Source organism: Chaetodon auriga, chromosome 17, assembly GCF_051107435.1.
Source record: "Chaetodon auriga isolate fChaAug3 chromosome 17, fChaAug3.hap1, whole genome shotgun sequence".
Classification (NCBI taxonomy): Eukaryota; Metazoa; Chordata; class Actinopteri; order Chaetodontiformes; family Chaetodontidae; genus Chaetodon; species Chaetodon auriga.
The window spans coordinates 3,964,145-3,986,945 of record NC_135090.1 but is presented as its reverse complement, the minus strand read 5'-3'; the positions used below and the strand labels follow the sequence as shown (position 1 = coordinate 3,986,945).

General features: G+C 42.7%; 1 protein-coding gene across 1 annotated transcript in view; it reads left to right on the top strand.

The window, feature by feature from the left end:
- The first annotated feature begins 460 nt into the window (after positions 1-460).
- The window catches only part of LOC143334893 (ubiquitin-conjugating enzyme E2 E2-like), a 66,727-nt gene continuing 44,386 nt past the window's right edge, over positions 461-22,801 (top strand). The window contains exons 1-3 of the mRNA XM_076753859.1: positions 461-603; positions 4,071-4,268; positions 11,215-11,265. Of these exons, the coding sequence (XP_076609974.1) occupies positions 4,078-4,268; positions 11,215-11,265 (242 nt within the window). The 5' untranslated portion in view covers positions 461-603; positions 4,071-4,077. The remainder of the gene's footprint in view (positions 604-4,070; positions 4,269-11,214; positions 11,266-22,801) is intronic.

Sequence of the window (22,801 nt, the reverse complement as noted above, 5' to 3'; positions counted from 1 at the left end):
TATGATAATAGATTATTGGTCAATGGTCGCCAATATAAATAGCAAATGCTATTTGAGGAACCGACTGTCTGCACAATAAACAGCAGGTTATTTAAGATGAGAATTTCCCGAAATACAACAAAATATGAATTTTCGAAAATGTCATTCAAAAGCTATGTACATTATGATAAACTGGCATGGTGGAAAATATTCCACTCATATACATAAGCTTTGCATTGTGCACGTAGCTGTACAAATATTTATGCGCAAAAGAGTCTAGTGAGGTACAAGTAAGAACTTCTTAAATTACAACACGATAAATCTCCTTTTCTTCTCGTAAGTGCATTATGACTTTATCTGCAGTGTGTCGCCTTAATTGCGGTTCTCTTGAAAACCAACAAAAATGAGAACGCGCTCATTTAGGCTTTTATTTTGTTAGCTGACACCGGAAACAACGCGTGTAATTACAGCTACCATTGGCAGTCGCGGTTGGGCACATTCTCCAGCAGTCAGTCAAAGCAACGGACGGAGAGCAGTGGGCGACCTGGGTAACGGAATACGGAATATACGGTGGACATTACAACACATTTCTCCTGCCGCCGCGCGTCCAGCCTGCGTATAGAGGTGAGTCGTCCGTATTCTTCTCTAAAAAATCAACTCTACCAATTGAATAAAGGTTCATTACGTTATCTTGTAGAGGGAGGGGGCGGCGGTGGTGGTTGGGGAAGAGAGGGGGGCATCCATTCCGTCTTTTGTGCTGGGGGAGATTTGGCAGCGGTCAGCGCGAGCTCCGACACTCGACAGGCTAGATGTCGGACAAGTGTGCGTTTGAGCTTCATCTCGTTCTGTCTATATCAAGATGTCTCATACCGAAGCTGTCTTGCTGTTAACTCCTCGCAGATAGCCAGAGAGCCGGGGGACCGGGGCGGTGAGTGCTCGGGGGCTTCTCACCATTAGCCCGATACGTGCCTTTTCTGCGCGGTGCCGAATTGAGAGACCGTCTCTCCGAACTCCGTCCAAAATATCAACAATTAAAAACCTACTCCTCTTTAGCTGTGTGCATACACTTCGAGGGGATGCCACTGAAGACCTTTTAAAATCGTTAACAGACAGTGTTTCATTCGGTGTACACCCACTGCACCAAACAGCACTGAAGTCCAGTAAAATTTCAACTTCTGTAACAAGTCAGGTCGTCCTACAACCACTGAAATACATGAGCTCAACGAGCAGTGCCACTAAATGTGAGTCAAAATGTTATTTTTAAGAGCTGCTTTGTTTACTGCTTACTCGCAATATAATAAAGCCAGAAAAGTAAAATTTGAGTTTACCACCGAAAAACGAGGCCGTATTGAAGTAGCTGCCAATTTTTTAGTTTGTGAGAAGTGAATTGGACATGTCACACACACACACACGCATGGGGACTGAGGGTTCCTCTCTGGGGTGTGATTTTCTGTGGGCCTGCTCAATAACACACAATCTGGAAAGCTTCGCCTGGGCTGATAGTTATGGTTGAGGTGTTTTGACAGTTTTACACCTGAAGGGAAAAAAAAACATCTGCCCAATCTCTTGTGGCAAGAGCAGCAGATTTACTGCGCTGTCTGCAACTTTTACTTTCAGTGTGTTTGTCCTCACCTGACAACTGGGAACACATCATTTCCCACATGATGATAACAGCTCACCCCGAGAGGATTCCATTTAACAGAGCATGTACATGTTATAACCTTTGAAATGATGCCTCTGTATCATCCTAACCCATATAATCCCTCAATTATCTCCCATATCAGTTCACCACCAAATACAGTTAATTGCATCAGATAGCCTGTGTGCAGTGGCTGTTTGTCAAGTGTCAGAAGCCGAGTCAGCTTGCCAAAGCCGCTGTCATGTTTATTGAACAATCTGTCCTTACTTCTGTCCAATTTGATATTCATTCCAGCTCAACAGCATGCAGCAAAAATGCCCTCGCACTCATTCATCTGTATCATACATTTTTCATAGCAGACCAGGGAATGTAAATAGAGGCATTCACCTTGAGGTTCACACACAGCCACGCACACGCGCACGCACGGTGTGATGGCGGAATTGGATTTAGTGAACATGACCTTGTGGGTGTCTTTTATTATTGAGACTCAAGGCTTGTGACCAGCAGGCGTTCAACTTGGCTGATTTTGAGGATGAGTGGTGAAAGATCTGAGGTCTGTATTTAACTTTTCACCCTCTGTGGCTCTGAGTATATCTCTGTAGGGACATACAGTGCGCAACAAAAGTTCCTTTAGCCCATGGTGCTTTCACATGTTTTGTTCTGTCTAACCAACAATCCAAAACCCAAAACTACTCAGATTACTGTCATAGAATATTCATGTTTGAGAAGCTGGAAGCGATAAAAATTTGCATTTTTCGCTTGTAAAGTTATTTGATCACCATTGTTGCCAATTCATTCTCTCTGGATTTTTCTACATCCACACTTAGTGGCTTCTGTGCTGCTGGTTGTGATTCAGTGTCTGCTACACCTGTTTATATCAATACCTAAATATCCAATTAAAATGAAGTATGTGGTGGATAACGAATAATGCATGGAGGAATTCATCGATCACCGTTGATCACATTCACGCAATCAGGATCACACCAATTAGTGCTGCTTTGAGATAAAAGTGAAAGAGCTCCTGCAGACTACATGACCTTCATCAGGTTAAAATACATATATATATATATGTGTGTGTGTGTGTGTGTGTGTGTGTGTGTATATATATATATATATATATATATATATATATATATATATATATATATGTATTGCTCATCAAAATATTGATGAGCTCATACACAGAGGCTGAGTGAATCATCCAATCAAAGGACAAAAATGAGTCAGTTGCTTAAAGATCCTGAGAAAACACACATCACCATTAGGGTAATTAGATAAAAGGACCTGTTCTTAAAAATACTAACAGTATTTTTAAGGGAATATTTTTATTTAAGTGTTAAAAGATTGAACTTCTAAATCAATAAAGTCGCCCCCCCCCCCCCCCCCCAAAAAAAAAAAGTGTTAAAAGACTAAATAAATAAGTGTTGAGCATAATTTCCAGTTCATTGGAAAGTGTTACTTTCCAGCAATTCAGCATAAGGGCTCCATAGACGACAGAATTTCTTCTTTCCCTTTAACAATGTTAGTCAATCTCTCCAATGCAAGACAGTTCCTTTGTTCCCGTTCCTGTTCAATGTATGTCTGTATTGTTCCAGAACAGTGCAGTCAGCCTCCCGGCCTGCAGAGTCATCTACGGTACCCATTATACATTCAACAGCCCGCTTCCGCACTCACTGTCGCCTCGGGCATTCTCATAAACACAGTGTTAATATATCTCTCTGCGTTTAGCGTTTTAGCATTAACATTTGATGGTTCTGTCCTCTCAAATGTCAGAATGTGCTGCTTTTAACGATGTTCTGATGTTTCAGGGACCAAACAATGAACCGGTGATCAAGAAAATAAGCAGCACTTGACTTCATAAAAAATAATCATGAGTTTTAATGATTGCTTTTTCTTCATTCATAAAAAACTCAATACTATCTAAAGACTGATGACATTATTAGTAGATATTGGCATGATATTACAGGCATACAAAAACACGAGTGTGATTAAACATTTGATGAATTCCAGGCTGCAGACACCTACACGAAGCACCCGAATCTGCCATAAACCCTGAATATTAGACGAAGTTAAAATTACCTTTCAAATGACTGAAATGAAAAGTTGATTAACAGAAAATTCTTCAACAACAATTCTGAGAATTGATTAATTCTATTTTGGGGCCATATTGTCTTTTTATTTGAGAGCAGACAGTAGAGAGGTGACAGGAACTGGCATGAAACAAAGGTCCCCGGCTGGAGTCGACGCAGAGATATTGTGGTTCCTGGTTGGTGCCTCAAACCCTCAGCCACCGGGATGCCACTTGATTTATGAAGTATTTTATTACGCACAAATGCCTAACATTCACTGGCTCAGCTTCTCAAATGTGAGGATTTGGTGCTTTTCTGTATTATATGATTGTGAACTGTATATCTGTGATCGGCATTTTCACCATTTTCTGACATTCGTGCAGTGTCAGCATGTCCAGTGAGGTGCAGCCGAGGCCGGACGACAGCCCCAACACCAGTGGGGGAAGCTCAGATGCCGAGCAGAGGGAGGCGGCTCCACCGGAGCAGCCGGGCCCCGAGCAGCGGGACCAGACGCAGCCCAAGAAGAAGGAGGCCAAAATCTCCAGCAAGACCGCTGCCAAGCTCTCCACCAGCGCCAAGAGGTAGATCTGCTGCTCTGACTCTCTTTGACTTTGTGTCCTCTGCTGGGTGGTCAGCTGATTATTTGTCACTTGCTTATGTCGTTGATGTTTCTCCTGCTTTGCTGCTCAGTGCCGTGCTGTGTTCTGTGCAGCCTGTCGTTTCCAGTGGATGAGGCCCAGTGATGAAACTGTTTTCTGATTAATTGTTATTGGACCAACAGCAAATTAACAATTGAATTCTGTTAAATTATGGAGGACTTTTTTCAGGCCAAACATTCTGTGTGAGGATGTGCTGCTTTCCTCTGTTTGGTATCGGTGTAAATTGAGTACTTTTGTGTTTTGATCTGTTGGTCAGACAAAACAAGACATTTTGCGAATGTCACCTTGGCTTCTGTGAAATTACAACATGGATGTTTCCCTGTTACAGTTAATCTATTCATTTAAAAAATAATGTGGAAATGAATCGATAGTGGAAATAGTCATTAGTTACTGTAATAATGAGCTTTGATTTTTTTGTGGCTGACATTATTTACTTCATCCTCTCAGCCACTGACTTGTTTTTAACTCTCCCAAACACACAGCTTGTGGTAAAAACACCACTTCCTGTGCATTAAAGACAATTTCCTGAGAAGGCCCCACCACACACCTGCGGCACTAAACCGTGACAAAGAATTCTTCTTCATTTGTTTATTGAACATGTTGTTAAATCAGTACTAGCTGCTGAAAAGCAGCACATCAACACAGTTCTGTGTGTCCCCCTCTTTGAGCTATTGGAAGTGAACACTGAAGTGAAGGTTTAAATGGTATAATTATGCTATAGTGTGCTCCATTATGTGTTAATAGCTGTATGGGAGTCACAGTTGTGTTTGCACACACCACTGTTGGGTTTTTACGACCAACATATTGACTCACCCAGTCAGATCTTAAAGGCTGCTGCTGATGATGATGTGCACCGTTGGGATTAAACACAGAATTCAGCCAGTAAGCGGCTGCAAACCAATGCCAGACGTTTTCACTTTAAAGACACCCCTGGTGTTTTTGCCCGGTTCCCTGATGTAACACAACACTGATCCCGTTTATAACCAATTCATGGCAGGTTGTCATTGGATATCACGGGGTGATGGCACGGAACAACAGCAGTTGTTATCTGACTGGGGAATAAGCTTGCCAAGCTGCACAGCCAGTTCACATGGTGTGTGGATGCTGATACCAGAACTGTTGAGAGAGATGTTGTTCATCTCTACGCTGTGCCACTTATTGGCAGCTGCAGTGCCAATGAAGAACAAGCCTGCTAGAAATGCTAGAAGCAATGTGGCCAAAATAAAAGCACATAATTCCACTGGTCCTCATGCCAAATCATACAAGCGCATGGAGTGTATTAAATCACAGCAGCAGCTGTTAACAAGTTAAACGTAGGTTTATATGAAAAGTCTTGGAAAGGAGCTTTTCAGATGCTGTTTGACCACAGGACAATGCACTTTGGTTGAATGATACTGACACCTTAAGGGTTATATGTGGGAGAAAATCAAGTGCCCTTCACTCCCTACCATGTTAGGGAAAAAATATTCCTTGGACAACAATGTTTAAATGGCACAACACGATATCTAAACCACACACTGGCCAACACTCATCTCATCAACCCAACCCCCCCACCCACACCCTCTAGCACGCAGCCCCCCTGCTCCAATCTGTCCCTCACAACAACCCAGGTGAGAAACCAGCTCTGGAGGATCAAGACGAGGAAGGCTGCAGGCCCAGATGGCATCAGCTCCAGGCTCCTCAAGTCCTGCGCAAATCAGCTGTGTAGGATTGTTGAATGCATGTTCAATCTGAGCCTGAAGCTGGGGAGAGTGCCACAGCTGTGGAAAACATCCTGTGTGGTACCGGTGCCCAAGACTCCGCACCCCAAGGACCTCAGCAGCTACAGGCCGGTGGCACTATGATCCCACCTGATGAAGACCCTGGAGCGGCTGGTCCTTGTTCATCTCAGCCCCCTCGTGAGCCCATCGCTGGATCCACTTCAGTTTGCCTACCAGCCTGGCATTGGGTTGGACAACGCTGTCGTCTTCCTCCAACACCGAGCTCTCTCTCACCTGGAGAAACCTGGGAGTACTGTGAGAATCATGTTTTTTGATTTCTCCAGTGCTTTCAATGCTCATTCAGCCTGCGCTTCTGAGGGACAAGCTGGAGCATACCGGGGTGAACCATCACCTCACACACTGGATTCTGGACTATCTCACCAACCGTCCACAGTATGTGAGGACCCGGGACTGTGTGTCCGACACAGTCATCTGCAGCACAGGGGCCCAGCAGGGAATGGTCCTGGCTGCATTCCTCTTCACTCTCTACACTGCAGACTTCTCATACAACACACCCACCTGTCACCTGCAGAAGTTCTCTGATGAGTCTGCAATCGTCAGCCTCATCACAGATGGGGACGACAGAGAGTACAGAGATCTGACACAGGCCTTCGTGGACCAGTGCCAGTGGAACTGCCTCCAGATCAACGCAGGGAAAACCAAAGAACTGGTGGTGGATTTCCGCAGACGAGCACTCTGCCCCCTGACACCGGTGAACATCCTTACCATGATGTTCACGTGAACAATAAACTGGACTGGACTCACAACACAACCGCACTTTACAAGAAAGGCCAGGGCAGATGTTATCTGCTCAGGACACTGAGGTCGTTTCGAGTGCAGTGGGCAAGACCTTTTATTACACTGTAGTGGCATCAGCCATCTTTTATGGAGTGGTCTGCTGGGGGAGCAGCATCTCCACGGCTGACAGGAAGAGACTTGACAAACTGATCAGGAAGGCCAGCTCTGTCCTGGGATGCCCCCTCGACTCAGTGGAGGTGGTAGGAGAGAGGAGGAGGATGGCTAAGCTGTCATCCATGATCGAGAACAACTCCCACCCCCTGCAGGACACTTTAACAGCACTGGAGAGCTGCTTCAGCGACAGACTGCTTCACCCAAAGTGTGTGAAGGAACGCCATCGCAGGTCCTTCCTTCCTGCAGCAGTCAGACTTTACAACCAGCCGTGCTCCCATAGACCACACACTCACCAAGACTTTCAAACTGACTGCACTATAATACACATGAAAATAATTAGATCAGGTGAATTTCAACTTAAGGTGCAATATATCAATCTTTCGATCAGGTGTATTATTACTCCTGTGTGCAATATCAATACTCCAGTCAGGAGTACTATCATCCAATATGCAATATCAGTACCCGGCAAATCTCGAATTTCCAATGTGCAGTATTGGTATTTCCTCTGTGCCATGGTGTAAACTTGGAAACACTATTTATTGTTACCACTCCCATATTTTACATCTCCTCATACTGGGTTGCTAGTTTCTGTATTTCCCCTTGTTTAAATTGTTCATATTTGTCAATATTCCTTGTTTGTATTGTTTATATTGCTTGTTTGTTATTTAATGTCTCTTTTACTGATGCCCTCTATTTTTTGCTATCCACTTTGCTGCTGTAATACTGTGGGACTAGTAAAGGAATATCTTATCTTATCTTATATAGCGTTCAGTCTGGTGGCTACTGTCATGCTGTGTGATCCCTCCCTAGGATCTATAGGACTGCTTTAACGAAAGCCTCTGCATTAGCTCTTGTAAATATTCTGCACTGGGTGTCTCTAAAGAAACAAATCCTGTGGCACAAAGGAAGTGATACTCTACGCTTTTGACATCAGCCACAGCAGACAGTTAAAATTAAGTACAGCGATGACTTCTTATCACCAGAGATGGCAACAACATATAAAATAAGGACCCTGAGGGTTACCGCTTTATAGGAAGGTTGACAGGCACTGAGTTATTTAGTTGCTTTTCAGTGCTACTTCTTGTAATAAATCATGCGCTGCTGCACACACAAGCCAGAGCTGGTGTTTTCCATCATAAAAACTATGCTCAGATGATATTGACTTATTTGCATTTGTCGAGGCATGCAGAATGTAATAGTTTAGTGCGTGCAGTGTCTCAAGGGATTATCAAATGCAATGAGCTGTGGAACATTAGAGAAAGCAAGTGTTTGGTTAAAGACGACCAAGCACGAGCAGGAGGAGCTCACGGTATAACCAGGGCTTTTCCCTTCGGATCACCTGGCCTTGTTCTTTGCACCACTCCCCCCTAACAGGTCCCCCAGCTTCAGCCGTCAAAATGTGCCACCTCAGGAAATGCTGCAGATAAAATTACACAGCACACACTCAAGCTGAGAATGACTCCATAACCGTGGAGATTGTATTACAGGCTCCTTTGCAAATATATGTCTTTTTCCCCCCCTCCTTCCCCAAGTGAGTCGTGTGCAGTCATTTCCCCACTGAGGGGAGTTTAAAGGAGAATCCCCCCCTGGATACTCTTACCCTGTTATGTATCATCAACCTATGATGTACACTCCATTCCAGGAGTTCTTTTATGATGAAGTGTTGTAATGGACTTCTTTATAGCCACGTTCCTTTAGCTGGCCTCGTAGTCTTCATTTCATGTTGTACATTTCCCAGAACGCTGAGGAACCTCACACGAGGGATGAGCAGTTGGTTCATTTTTGTTTGTATAGTTCCATCATCACATCTAGAAAGGATATAAGCATTGTTGAAGATGAAGTGGTGGTATCCATCACTGAACTATCATTTTTTTGGCTGCTGTATAAGCAGCTGTCAGCAGTTTATATCGACCTGCATTCAGCAGTACGCTTAAGTACAACAGCATTGGTTGCAAAGGAATATTTTTCCCTAGTGTTGACAGCTACATCTTTCCAAGCTGTGTAGGCAAAAGCACAGGATCAAACTACATGCTTGACAATTTGGACTTTTTTTCTATCTGAAAAGGGAGAACCGGGAGATTCTATGGAGAAATTTGACGCAAATTACTCTGTGATTGAGAAAAAGTTTGCGATATTTCTACGTCTGAAACCTTAGCCAAGATAATTACACCTGACAGGAATAAGATACCATTTTCCTCAAAGATAAATGATGGCAAACCTGTCATTATCCATAATCCCGTAATCACTCCTCCGTTCTGCAGATACATACGATAGATGTTCTCTCCAGTGTGTACAATAAAGTAACATTTTAACACATGTGACAAAGGACGGTTCTCTCAAGCATCAACAGAGCTGTAGTGGAATATGCGAGCGTGGTGTTACTTTGTGACTGCTGCACGTCCATTCAGTGCCACGTCGATGCTGAAACAATATAGTCTGTCAACATTGACTGCTTGTCTTTCTTCTCCCTCTCTCTTGCAACAGCAAATAATTTTTATGTCCCAGCTAACAAACAGCTGAGTGAACAGGCAGCATGATCAATAAAAGCAGTCGATAATTTAGCTTTTTTGTTTATACACGCACACACACACACACACGCGCGCGTACGCATGCATGTGGGTATTTAGAGCGCTGTTTGCGTAAGAACACAAGTGTATTAGATAGAGAAAGGCCTTCAGTCGTGATGATGCCATTGCTGTGGTGGCTCCCCACTGTAACACTGTAGTGTATGGAAAGGATTTAAGTGTCCAGGAGATCCTGTAGAACTGTTTACATGTTAGAAATACAGTCATCAAGTGCCACAAGCCTCTGCTCCATGAAATAAAGTCCTCTTTGTAAATCTCCCTCAAATGTTCATGTTTTTCTCACATTCTGAGAGGCGACAGAGGGATCTGCCTACACGGGTCGATGGTGAACTGATCCCTGGCTGATCTCCTGCTCGCTAGCTTACATTAGGTGGCGGATATTCCACTTTCACAGTGTCATGTGTTTCACATTTTTACCAAAATGATGTAATTCTTCTGATTAGAATGCAAGAATTCATGGAGTGTAATTATTTAAATCCTAAGACAGCAAGTCGTTCCTGCTGGGTTTAATTCGTTCCTCCTCACAGCACTTCCGCGTGCAGACTGTGGAGGTTGGACAAAAGCAATATGTTAATGTTTTTTTTTTTTCCCAAAGTCTGCATCGTGACTAATTTCAGAGTAGTGTCTGAATAACTTCTACATTTGACTGCGCCTGTGATCAAACCAAACATCTCTGCTTCCACTGTCACTCTAAACAACTCTGTTTAGCTGAACTCTGCTGCTGCAGTAATGGTGGCGGCACTTGAGGGCGCAACACATGAATCAGCTGCCGGATTTGTCGCTAAGTATTTCTTGAATGTCACAGAATTTGAATTTAGAATATTCCAAAGAGGGAAATTCTGGGAATAGAAGATGCAAAGGTTTCACATATTTAATGCTTTTTGTAGTTTTCAACCAAACTGCAATGGAAAGAGAATATTCAACCCTCCAGAAAAAGCACATTAACAAACCAAGAGGAAATAAATATTTTAGCTCATGGAGGCACTTTTACTTGCAGTCTATAGAATGTCGTTTAAGAAGCACAGACACATGAAGACCATCATCAGGATTAAGAATGTGTAAGTGAGGCAGAGGTGGGACTCCATGCATGGAGAGAATAACTGCAGCATTTATAGCAGACCGAGTGATTGTAAAGTAACACCTGGCTGCGGGGTCCCTGTTGGCATCACTGCCAGTTATGTAATGAATACTTAACCAGGGAGAAATTTGACCTCCCTACAGTCTATTCATTGAACCCTTTTTTATGTACCCAGCGTGGAAATGTTCCCAACAACTTTCTGAAACGGTGAGGACTGAGACGGGCTGATCGGGCCACGATCAGCGGCAAAATGAGCTAATGCAGATAGATCAATTGTGATTTGACATCAGTATCTGTTCATGCTCATGTGGTTAAAAAAAATGGCCAACAGTCAGGCGTGCATCCCTTTGTTGATCTTGCGTGACAGGACTTATTCCTGTGTCCAGTCATAGCGCTCAGGAGCTCATTAGAAAATCAATGAGGTATTCAGTGTGTACACTTACAGATTGATTTTACAGGCAGGATTTATATAACTGTCTGTGTTGTGTGTGTGTGTGAGTGTGATTATAACATAGATCTTCCTCTCGTTGCAGAATCCAGAAAGAGCTAGCAGAGATAACCTTGGACCCACCGCCAAATTGCAGGTAGGAGCCTGTTGATTGTGTGTTTTTAAAAGGGCTATTTTCTCCGACACCTGAGGCACTTCAGTGTGTGTGAGTGTGTGTGAGCCTGTGTGAGCTGTGTGAATGGATTGTGCCGGCTCAGTGAGTCACATGAATAGCATAGGTAGGTTATTGTGGCGTATTTGCACCACTGTTTGCTCAAGCTGAAGCTCAGTGAATGGACCTTGTAATCAGTCTGAGGCATGAATCAGACTCAGGGGAAAAAAATAAAATAGATAAATATCTGTGCGATTGACCTGATTGGTGGTGTTTACCATTAGGATCACTGTAGCAACAGTGTTGTGCTTGCTCACACTCCCTAAGGGTGGGAAAGGCTCTCTGCTGTGGCTTGACTGGTTTGCATGGTTTATTTTGCTCCTGAGCAACGGAGGAGCTGCACGCCCCTGCCAATCAAGATCTGAGTAAGAGCTTTCATTGTGCGCGGGGTTTTCATTGAGTCAGCGTTTGGTATTCTTCTCAAGCCGGTGACGTTTGGGAGCAGTGTTAGCGGGCGAGGGGAAGGTGGAGGTGTGACCATGGAGCTTCGAACTGTGAGCAGTGCATGCAGCAAGTCACTGACGTCCAGGCATTTCCTGTAGGGCCGAGACAGCAGGGAAAGTCACTGATGCATGCATGTCGTGCTTGTAGGCTGAGAAATGTTGGCCACAGCTGGGTTTGGTCACTCTAAATATTTTCACCCAACCCAAAAAGTAGAGACGCTCCAATTCAATGTTTTCTCTTCCAGTATAAATCCTGATGCATCACCTCAGTGCTCTTTTTTCAGAATTAAAATCTAGAAACTCACTGTCTGAAACACATTAGGATCACTCTCATGTAAGTTCACATGAACCTGTGACTTATTAACTGTAAACGGAGACATTCATACACCATCATACCTTTTAGGCTTGTGCAAATGTTACTTATAATCCTCCAGACTTTCATAAGATTGTGTTGTTATGACAAATCAACCTCAGTTTTATTTGTACCGCACCCCGACCAACGGCACGTACGCCATCATGTTCGACTCGTTTAATATATGGATCACGCACATCATTTTAGGATCACTGGTGTTTTGAGCAGTCCTTCGCTCTGAGCTGCTGTAAAAAACAATGATCAGAGTCTCGTCAGAAGGCTTCATTTACATTCATTACACCCCTCTGCAGCTCTTCTAATCATTTCACCTGTGCGTGGATCTGTTTTTTTTCATCCCTCATGAACCAAAACCAGCTGGCTTAACTATGAATACATAGTCCCTCTATAGGGTTTTAATCAGGAATCCACCATTCCAGCAGTTTCTCTCTCAGTATTATGATACCTGAACTCATTCTGAGTGCCTTTCTGATTCCTGGCATATTGCTAAATGAAGTAATATGATGTACCAGAATTGCTGTGCCACTAAACATTGAGTCAGTGGCCCTGAATTAAAATAACTTAGTGATGATTATTATCTTTTTATGCTTCCAGTTTTATGTGGAACCCAAGGTAGACTCAGTCACATCTGGCCCTTACCTGGTCTGCCTCATTAGGTCAGGATCAGTGGAGGAACCAATCCAATGGATCTGATGAGTGCTTCTGTACTTTACTTACTCCTGTTGCCAAAAGGTCAACGTTAATAGGATGTAACTTCAGTCCTCAATAGTCACTCTACTTTGTTCCAGTTTTGTTCCAACATTATTTTCTCCTTTCAAGAACATAAAGAGCGCAAAATTTCTTCTTATAGGAATATTCTATCATCATGTCGCTCTTTGGTAATTCTAGCTAACCCGGAATGGCATTTTCAATGCTTCTTTTGTCACAGTAAGAATTGATGAGTATCAGAAGTGGTTTAGTGCATCAGATGCTGCTGCAAACAAACAGAGTAGAGCAGAAAACTCTTTAATCTGGACTATCAGGTCTGGCAAATAGTTGATCCACTTAATGAGGTCAGTATCGGGGCCAGTGCTGCTCTGGCAGATTGGAGTGGCGAAACCTTAACCTTAACCTATCTCAGTCCAACCTGGATATGATCTTATTTTATGAGCAATAATTCCAGCTGGACAGTGTGAAAGGGATGTAGGGATGACAGTAATAATTAGATTTTTGGGATAACTGTGAGAATAAACCTCTCAAGAGAACAGCTGCACCCATTGTTTCCATGGATTATAAACTCTGAAGCCTGTTCTATTGTCATTTTTGACAAATGTTACATGGCTCACTGTGTTAACTCATCAAAAGGAGGTAATATTTTGAAAGGTGTTAAAAAAGCCATTTCCCCTTTGAAAAGTTTGTGTCTGCTGACAGCTATATAAGTGGAGGTTGAGCTTCTTATCTGTCACAATAGAACAATTTCTCAACCACACTGCTCGCAGTGTAAATGCACAGCTACGGCGTCTTTCAGCCGATGAAGAATGACAGAAAATAACCTGTTTATATGAAGAAACTATCTGTCACAGTCGGAGAGGCACGTCCTCGGCACGTCGCAGTCTGTTTGTCGGCTCTGCGATCTCAAAGACAAGGCTAATCTGGCTGAAGCAAGCCATTATGTTTGATGACAAAGGGCCAAACGGCACAGGGGGGAAAAGAAATTTCATGGGCAGACGTTTCTATAGAAAATGACATTTTTGTGTAGAGGGAGGCTCCTTGAAGAATGTCCACGCTGAATGGAGCTCTCGTGACGAATGGATTGAGTTCGGCTGCAGTCAGGAGTCCTCAGCCATAAGTGAAAAATTAGGCTCAGGCTGCTCGAGCGTATTTCAGCGTCAGGCAGAGATACGAGCCAGCGGAGGTGCAACGCTACTTGAAATGTAGATTTCTGTATTCATATGCTCCTTGGGGTATTTGCCTCACTCTAACAGCTCCCGATTCCCCCACAAGGCTGTCACATCCCCGGTGTTTGATTCTGCCTACACGTTTTGCCACTACAATCCCGATTCAGCCTGTTCTTTTGTGCAATAAGCAAAGCACAATCGCACATTGTGAACATTAAAACCTTCTGCCGAGATAAATTCTCTTAAACCGTACTGTACCTCCACGCACACAGTGTCTGTTTGAACAAAAGGCTCCACGTCTCCCCAGCCCTTTCTTCACCTACTAATTGATCTGACAGTGTTAAATAGGCTGTGTTCGCTGAAAGACATCAGATGTGAGGGGTTATGAACGGACGCTGTGATGCAGCTCATTACCCCACAGGCTTCAGCTCTTTTTTCCACCGCCAGAATAAAGCACAGCTCATGATCACAGCCGCTCCTACAAACATCCTCTCTGGCTCATATTCTGCATTCCCTTCCTCAGTAGAAGGCATGGTACTGTAATCCCTCTTGGGAATGAAAAAAAAAAAAAAAAAAAAGACACCTTTAACTTTACTAAGACAGCACGCCTTGTTTTGGAGATCCTTTGGCTGGATTTTAAAGGGACTTAGCAGATTTTTTTGGAGCCATGTGAGGAAATATTTTTCATCATTCTTTTTAATCATCTTTGTCACCCTGCCAGAGAGTAATTAATTGAATGTGACAAGCGCTCTAGAAGGGTATGTAAATAGCCCCCACACCAGACACGTTATATTAGCCCGGTGCTTGCTCGGCCTTCCTGGCTCTGTGTGTGTTTTAGTGTGTTGTGTGTGTGTGTGTGTGTTTTCCATAATTACCATATCCTTTCATGATAGCCCTGGCAGCGTTTTGATAAGAATCCCCCATCGGCTGAGGGGAAACAATGTGTGGATTCCAAGGGGGAATTGGCCACGCTCTCTCGCTCTCTCTCACTGTCATTCATGGTCTCTCTGTCTCTTTGTCTCTCTCTCTCTCTTTCTCTTTTCTCTCTCCTCTGTCTCTCTCTCTCTCTCTCTCTCTCCTTCTTAATCCCAGCAAGACTTTGTGTGTTCCAGAGGAATAACTTCCAAGTGAATATCAGTGAAGATCTGTCAGTGAAATGAAAGCAATAAGGCAGAAGAAAGTGTTGCTGCAGAATGGGTTGAATGAGAGAAATGTAAATCCATCCATGACTATCAGCTCGCAGATATGATTGACTCAAACACAACTTGGCTTTCACTGTCTGCCATGAAGAGCTGGCTCTCTTTCTCAAAGGAGGATGACAGACGCTGAGCTCAGCTTTACTGTGGTAGTCTCCATCCACGTGTCGAAACAGGCAAGAAAATATCACGTATAGTATTTGTCGTGTGAGGTTATGCACTTTGTTAATTTCATAAGATCAAATTAATGGCACAACTTGTGCCTCGACAAGTGATTAGAACAGAGTATTGTTGTTCCTAAGTGTCAACTAATGTTTGCCATATTTCATACAATTATGCAAAGAAATGCACTTAGCAGTATTACATCGGGTCAGACTGATGTGTTCAGCTTTTACAAAATAACTGATCTCAGCCCAGCAATGTCATCCATCCGCAATTTGAAACAGGTTCTGCCATGACAGGTCCATAAAACCAGTCTAAAACCCTGATGAAGACATATATTATATAATTTAAAATAAGACACTCATGAATTAAACAGGTCTTTCAAATGCAGTAATGTATCTCAGTTTTCCCACCACTGAGTAGGTGTGGTAGAGTTCCTTAAAGAGCCAGTCAGTGTGGGCGTTCAATGTCTCACAATGGTCTTAATACGGTTTCAGGAACAACAGTAACAATCTGCACTCTCTCTGGGGTTGCACAATAAAATGTATTGAAAAAGAGCTGAAACGAATGATTTTTTTGCCCAATGATCTGCCAGTTATATTCTCTGTTCATTTTTTGGCCCAACCCATTAATCTTAGGGTCCGTAATTGTCTAAAAATAGAGAAAAATCCACATCACAGTTGTGTGACGTGTGACTTCTGTGCAATGATTTCTGACAAGGCAAAGCAGTAATTTCTCATGACTTAAACAATTACTTTCACATCAAAATCTGTCAAATTGATAAATCAGTTAATTGCATTATTAGATTATTTATTCAGAGTAGTTTGAATCCTGAAGAGCATCAAAATGACATTTAAATGAGTGTGCGTATTAGCATCATTTCTACCTTTTAGTGTTTTATAGCAGAGTGGGCCACCTGACTAGGGCCCCCTCACATGTGAATCTAGCCTTGCTTGCTAGAAATATAGTACGGACCAATGATGTCAGATATGTAACATGAAAGTCCAATATCAGCAAGTTTAAGAGATAAGTTTAACATTTGTGCATCCATTACATGAACTTTAAAGATAAACAATAACACTCCAGTGATGAGTGAAGATGAGGAAAAAAAATGCTCCCAGTTTTTGCATCATAATGTTCTGTGTTTGCCAAAAACAGAGTCTGTCCTTTGGTGTTGAATGCTTTTTGGTTGAGGATAATATGCAAACTGTTCCCTGGTGAAGGCAGCATCACAAGACAAAATCAATATTTGTATATTCAAGTTGCTGATGTTTTGTGTCAGCATATTAAAACAGACCCCCTTTTGTTTGGGAAAAAAAAAGTTTCTTTTTTTTATCCAAAAGTCACATCTGGTCATTGCAGCATGTGGGAAAGTTCTGGAGACGTCCTGTGTTCTCCTGGCCCTGGCCTGGCCTGCTGGACTGTGGAAAGTAGTTTGACTCTGAGTCAAGGTTTCTGCGTTCTGCTTTTTTCAGGATTAAGACCTTAACAGACAACCTTTGTTTTAGTAAAAGGCAGAGAAGATGTTTTATTGGTGTTGGTGAGATATACAGTGTTCCCAGCAGTGACTGTCTCTCATAACTCTGATATGTTTTGTCAGAATCATCAGTCTCTCAGCAGCTGTTACAGCTCTGAGAACTGTTGTACATCAAAGTCATGTATAGGAGTCTTATATTAGGACCATCGCATATTTCTAGTGTGCTCAAGCGTCTAATGCTGCCACAGGACAACATTTAAAGATGTCAGTAAAATGGACAAAATGAATTAGTTTGTCAGTGATTGACAGAGGCTAAATTAGTGGAAGGTCTTATTGACTTCTGAGCTCTACTGCCTGTCAGCTCCTTTCCAGCCGTGATAAACTAATAGAGATGGAGCTTTTACTACAGAGATGATAAATCTAAAAGCCAACCAAGTGTCAGAACCAGTGGAAACACATTTTATCCACAGACTGCAAGGCGTCTTCACCCAAACGCCTTGAAGAATTGTTTTTAAAGTGAGAACCTTGTGGATTAAGTGCCATTGTTAGCCACTCATGAGAAAAGACTTAAATCAGCAATTTGCAATCACTTCCCGCTGAAGTTGTTTAAATGGGCTGAGAATAGTAAACATTATTTTCCTCATAAAGGTTTGATCAGACTCCAGAGAAAACAATCCATTGATCAAGTGGTCACATAAAATACACTAGAAGCACCAATCCAATGTTTCTTCCCACATACAGATCCAATACCTCATATCAGGACATCTGTCATCACCAAGTACTGATGTCTTTCTTTGCCATGTTTAAAATCGGTGAACCTCTCCATGTGGAAGTGATTAAAATCCTTCTGTATGTATGTATAAAGTAATGTGACTACTGGAACTACATGTCAGTTATTAACTGTACGTGGAGACGTTCATACATCAACATCCCTGTTCAATTTTAAACATACACTGTTTAGAAGAGATTACATCATTGCGATGCATTTACAGACAGACAGGCCATCATGTTGAACTAGTGTAAAACACACAGCGGTGAGATTACTGGTGTTGTGTACAGATATGAGCCTTATAAACAGCGCTGAGCTGCTTTGGGCAGCTGTGATCAGAGTCGCTTGCTGCACTCGCTGTCTTCTGTGTCCACAGCACAGCTGAGGCAAGAGGCAGTGTTCAGTTTCATTACATGCTTCTGCAGCTCTGCGTCTCAATTTGTTTTCCACTAAAACCAAACATGATCTGCCACGATGTAAATCCTTTGTAGCGTTTTTTGATCTCCGGTTGCTGAAAGTTTACTACTCATTTTTAACCTCAGGGCCAAAGTTCTACCTATCTGTCTGTCTGTCTGTCTGTCTGTCTTGCAAAACATCCTGTGTTTGTCTGGAATCCCCAGAGTATCATGCAAGGTATGCTAGATCCATTAATACTAGACTCTGAAAGATATGCAGACTGAGAGAGCATCCAGAGACACAAGCTTTATGACTTTATTGCTCAGTCATTTAGAGTGTAAATGAGTAAGCCCTAACTGTATTTATAAGGCACATCATATCATAAAGCAGTCGTGCCAGGCTCAGTATCTGAAGCTAACCTGTAAGAAGACTACTCACAATGTAGCTATAAATGCTTTGTCAGATATTTGGCAGAGCTTCAGCATCTTCTCTGTGGTCCACTCCTCTCCTTCTGGACTATTGGGGTGAGCCTGAAGTGTGGCTTGTTTGAAGTGCTCTCGCCTGGAGTTCAGGCCTGCAGTCCAGCCCTGCAGCATCCCAGCCAGCTACTGTAGCTGTGGTGTTGTCAGATAAATGGGAGGAGGTCCAGTTTGTTATCAGGAAACATCCCGCCGTGAAACAGCCGGCTCGTGGGCACACCAGCTGTTCAGCCAGCAACTCGCTGCTCAGACTAAAAGCTGCATTAGTTCATAAACAGACACTATGAGCTGGGCCAGTCTCAATGTGATCACTAAAAACTCACTAAAATCTCAATACAATGATTACTCCTGTTAACTAAAGGCTATGTAAGAGACCAGTATGTGTGAGGTACCGTGCAGCGTGCTGTGCTCGATGGTGATGAGTGTGTGTGTTTTTGGTTCACAGGGAATAGTGCTGAGGCTGTGGTTTACTGCTGAGAAATACCACAAGTGTAGCTACCATGGAGGGTCACTGCTTATGGAGGTGGAGTACAATAACAGTGGGCTGTTTTATGACAACAGTGCGGTATGAAATGATGAAACAAGGTTGCTGTATTACTCTACTTGATTTATAATGCACATGTCAGACTTAAAATAGCTGAAATATTTCGACAGCACCACTGTCTTACCACAAGTGTGTTTCTCAATTCAGCTCAAGGTTACGGCAAAAAGGTACTTTTTATATTTGTGTTCGATGTAGTGTTGAATTTGAAATTTGGAACTCAGTGAAAGTCAGTACTACTCTGTGTTTTAATCTCAGTAAAGAGCAGGATGCCATGCACTGATGTTTTCCCATCAATGCCTGGATTTAACAAGTCACAGTTGTGCTAGTTTTAGGTCTGATGTTTCTCCGTTAAAACCATAATAAAATCATTCACTGTTGCCGTGCACAGCTCGTTTAGCTCATCTGGTAATGCTGAAATTTAGGGTGGTATAAACACAACAACTATGCTGGCCACTGAATGATTTCGTACACCACACCAGCTTTGGAATGCTGTAAAACACTGAAAGTAAGAGTGTCTGGACGGATACAGACAACAGATCTGCACACAAGTGGACCATTCATTTAATACATCTATCAGGGATTATGTGGGTGTATGTCTAATGGAACATCTACTGTAGAACTAAGGCCAACTTTGTTCTCCTGTAAAAGATTTGAACAAGCTGTAGATACCCTGATCTGTCAAATCACTCCAGATTTGTGCAGTGATGCTTGCTACATGGGAAGAATCCCCAGGGATTTGGACCAAAAACTCATTGTCTTCTAAGCTTGTAGATTGTCTGAGGAGGAAAAATGAATAGGATCGTAAGTTGAGCTGAGAGTGACAGAGATAGACGTACCCATCTGCTTGAGAAAGGAAACAGAGGAGGGACCTTAAAGATGTCTGCAGCCCCCCTGCAGGGAGACAGGGCTATGGAAATACTAATTATTCAGCATCTCACCAGCCAGCACTGCTCTCCCACTGGCTGACTGTGAAACCCTTTTTGATTTTCACACTGTGTAGCTCTTACTTGCTTTACACCAGGAAATAAGCCTGATGATTATGCATGGCTGTCTTTCTCATTTTTTATATATACCTATTGTATTTACTCTTATGGGTAATCATGCTGTGATTGTATTGGGCCTAAATATTTAGCCCTGTTGTAAGTGTCTCAGTATATTCTATTTAAGTTTCTGAGGTCATAGTTACTGCACATGCAGCTGAATGTTGTCTAGCCACACAGTATATCTGTGCAGTGATACTTGACATTAGAATCTGTCCATATCACACACAATATGATTTTATCTGTCAACACCAGCTGACCCAGACCATAGCAGACCCAGTCCAACTTGGTGCCATCTTTCGTCACATAATCACAGGCGGCTCAGCAGTCCTAATGTGTGTGCCGGCCTTAAGACGTGCTTTCCCTGGTGATTATTAAACGAACCTGGTGCCTGATTATGACTAATTGTTCTGTTTGTTTTCAATGTTTTCCTTTTTCCTGGACTTTACTCTTACTAATCACCGCGAAATGAATGTGTTTGATGAGTTGCCTGCTGGGTTGAAGTCCTGATGCATCTCATCTCGTAATCAGAGCTGTTACTCGATGACGGTCATTTAACACAGGGTCTTTGTTGTGTGATCTAGCACCAGTGCTGCGTTTCCTAAAGCTTAGTAAGTTCAATGTTATAGCTCATTACTTTTTAGTGTGTATTTCAGGTGCAGCAGGAGGACTCGCCTTTATCTGTAAATCAATATAAGACAATAAAAATCAAAAGGAATCAATATAATCAATATTTTGTCCTTGTTGAGCCTTCTGTCCTTTTTTTCCTATGCAAGTGCACTGAGTGCACATGTTGCTATCATATGGTATGTGTCTTAACCACTAGACCTAACCAGTAAGGCCCAAATTGAATTTAAATTTAATCCATCAGGCTATTGAGGATTGAGGATGGATGTGATCACTTTAATGGTGTAAAGTTCACATAGTCTGAACATGTCCACAGTTATAAGAAATAATAGATGTTTTCAACATGGGACACAGCAGGGGAGGGTGGGGTTCGTGAAAAGGACCCATATGACCCTAGAGTATTACTGCAGTGTCTTTTGGAGTCTGTGATCAAACACAAAGGAGGGTGCCCTTGTGCTTTTTGTGTGCAGTATTATGGGGTGTATTCTTCTGTGTAAGGTCAACAAAGTGTGCTGTAGCAGCAGACAGCCATTCTTTTTGTCGCCTGTATTTAAAACTCTGTCTGTGACCTGCTTGAATAATCCTTTGATCTGACATTTCACGTGAAAGCATATTTATTGTCTGTATCCAGAGAGGCCCAGATATTGGCACAGGCCTCTAACTGATTCTACGCCACTTTCTCCTCGCCTTGTACTGCTCCTCCATCCTCATTCATTTTCTCCCTTCTCTTGTCTGCAGTTTGCTACAGCTGACTAAGCTTGTCTCTGCAGTGCTGTGTGTGCGTGTGCGTTGTGTTTGAGAATGAGGTCATCATCGCTATGCGTATATCAGCTATGCACATGGTGTCTCTGTGTTGGAGGAATGATTAGTCTCTCATTCGATATGCTGTCCTGTTCTGTAGAGGAAGGACTGCAGTATCGCCCTACAGCGCCGCTCCGTCTCTTACAGAAAGGCATACAGGCAGCTACATATTCTTTCTATCCACACGCACGCACACACTGTTCAAAGAGACACACAATGGCACTCACACATAAATGTACCACTTCCTCTGCTGCGCTGAAAGGGAAACTTCATTCATGTTGGATATACAGAAACACACTTTCACTTCCTGAACATTGCCCATTAGCACCAGACAGACATCCAGCCATAATTGGCCTTTTATGAAGAGTATCTTGCAGACATGTCGGCCACCTCTGATGTGATGGTTTCTCCCCGAGTGCAGCTACGCACCGCAGTCTGAAAACTGAGTGATTCATGTAATTGATCGTTATGTTTCCTTGATATTAATTCTCATTTAAACTATTAAAAGCTTTTCTAGTGTCATCAGTTTAGCTTTGGGTGCACAGCTGTCCCAGTTCATATTTAAGATAATGATATGTGGCACAAAAACAGTCCAGATGTAAAGTATCAGCATTAGCCTATTGAAAACCACACTGGGTGAGTGCGGGCACCGTCGTGGCCAACCACGCACTCCAAATTACTGCCAGGCGGTGTATGTTAGTGTGAATATGGTGTGAGTGTATTCTTTCCATTTTGGGAAGTGCTACATGCTGGCTTCCTGTAGCTCAATGATTCACTGTTTATTTTTGTTATCTATGTACTTTACTAAGGAAAGTTGAAAGATAAAGTGATATTCCATTGAAAAGACCAAAACCAATATTGTGTTTGTCTGACTTTCAATACTTTCTGGCTCCTCTACCCCGCATGTGGCATTCAGTCCAGAACCTGGTCAATATGGGATTTTTGAGGCCAACGCAGATACTGATATATATACATATATACTTACCTGGAAAGCTTTAAAAGGGGCATACAAATATATAGTTTCACTTTTAAAGAGGCTCAGTAATTTCAGCTGGTCACTGCAGTCGTTAGCAGAAATAGTGCATTTGTTGGGGACTATTTGCAGCCACAGATTAATCCACATTTGGTGCTTCAGTGAGTATTTGGGGCAGCAGGACGGTGTGTGTGGAATCGAGTCAAAATAAACTGCAGTGTGTGTACATGGTAATGAATGATGTACAATGACAAAGACTTCAGACAGGGAAAGTATTGCTGCGTGGCGGGATGAATTGCTTTCATTA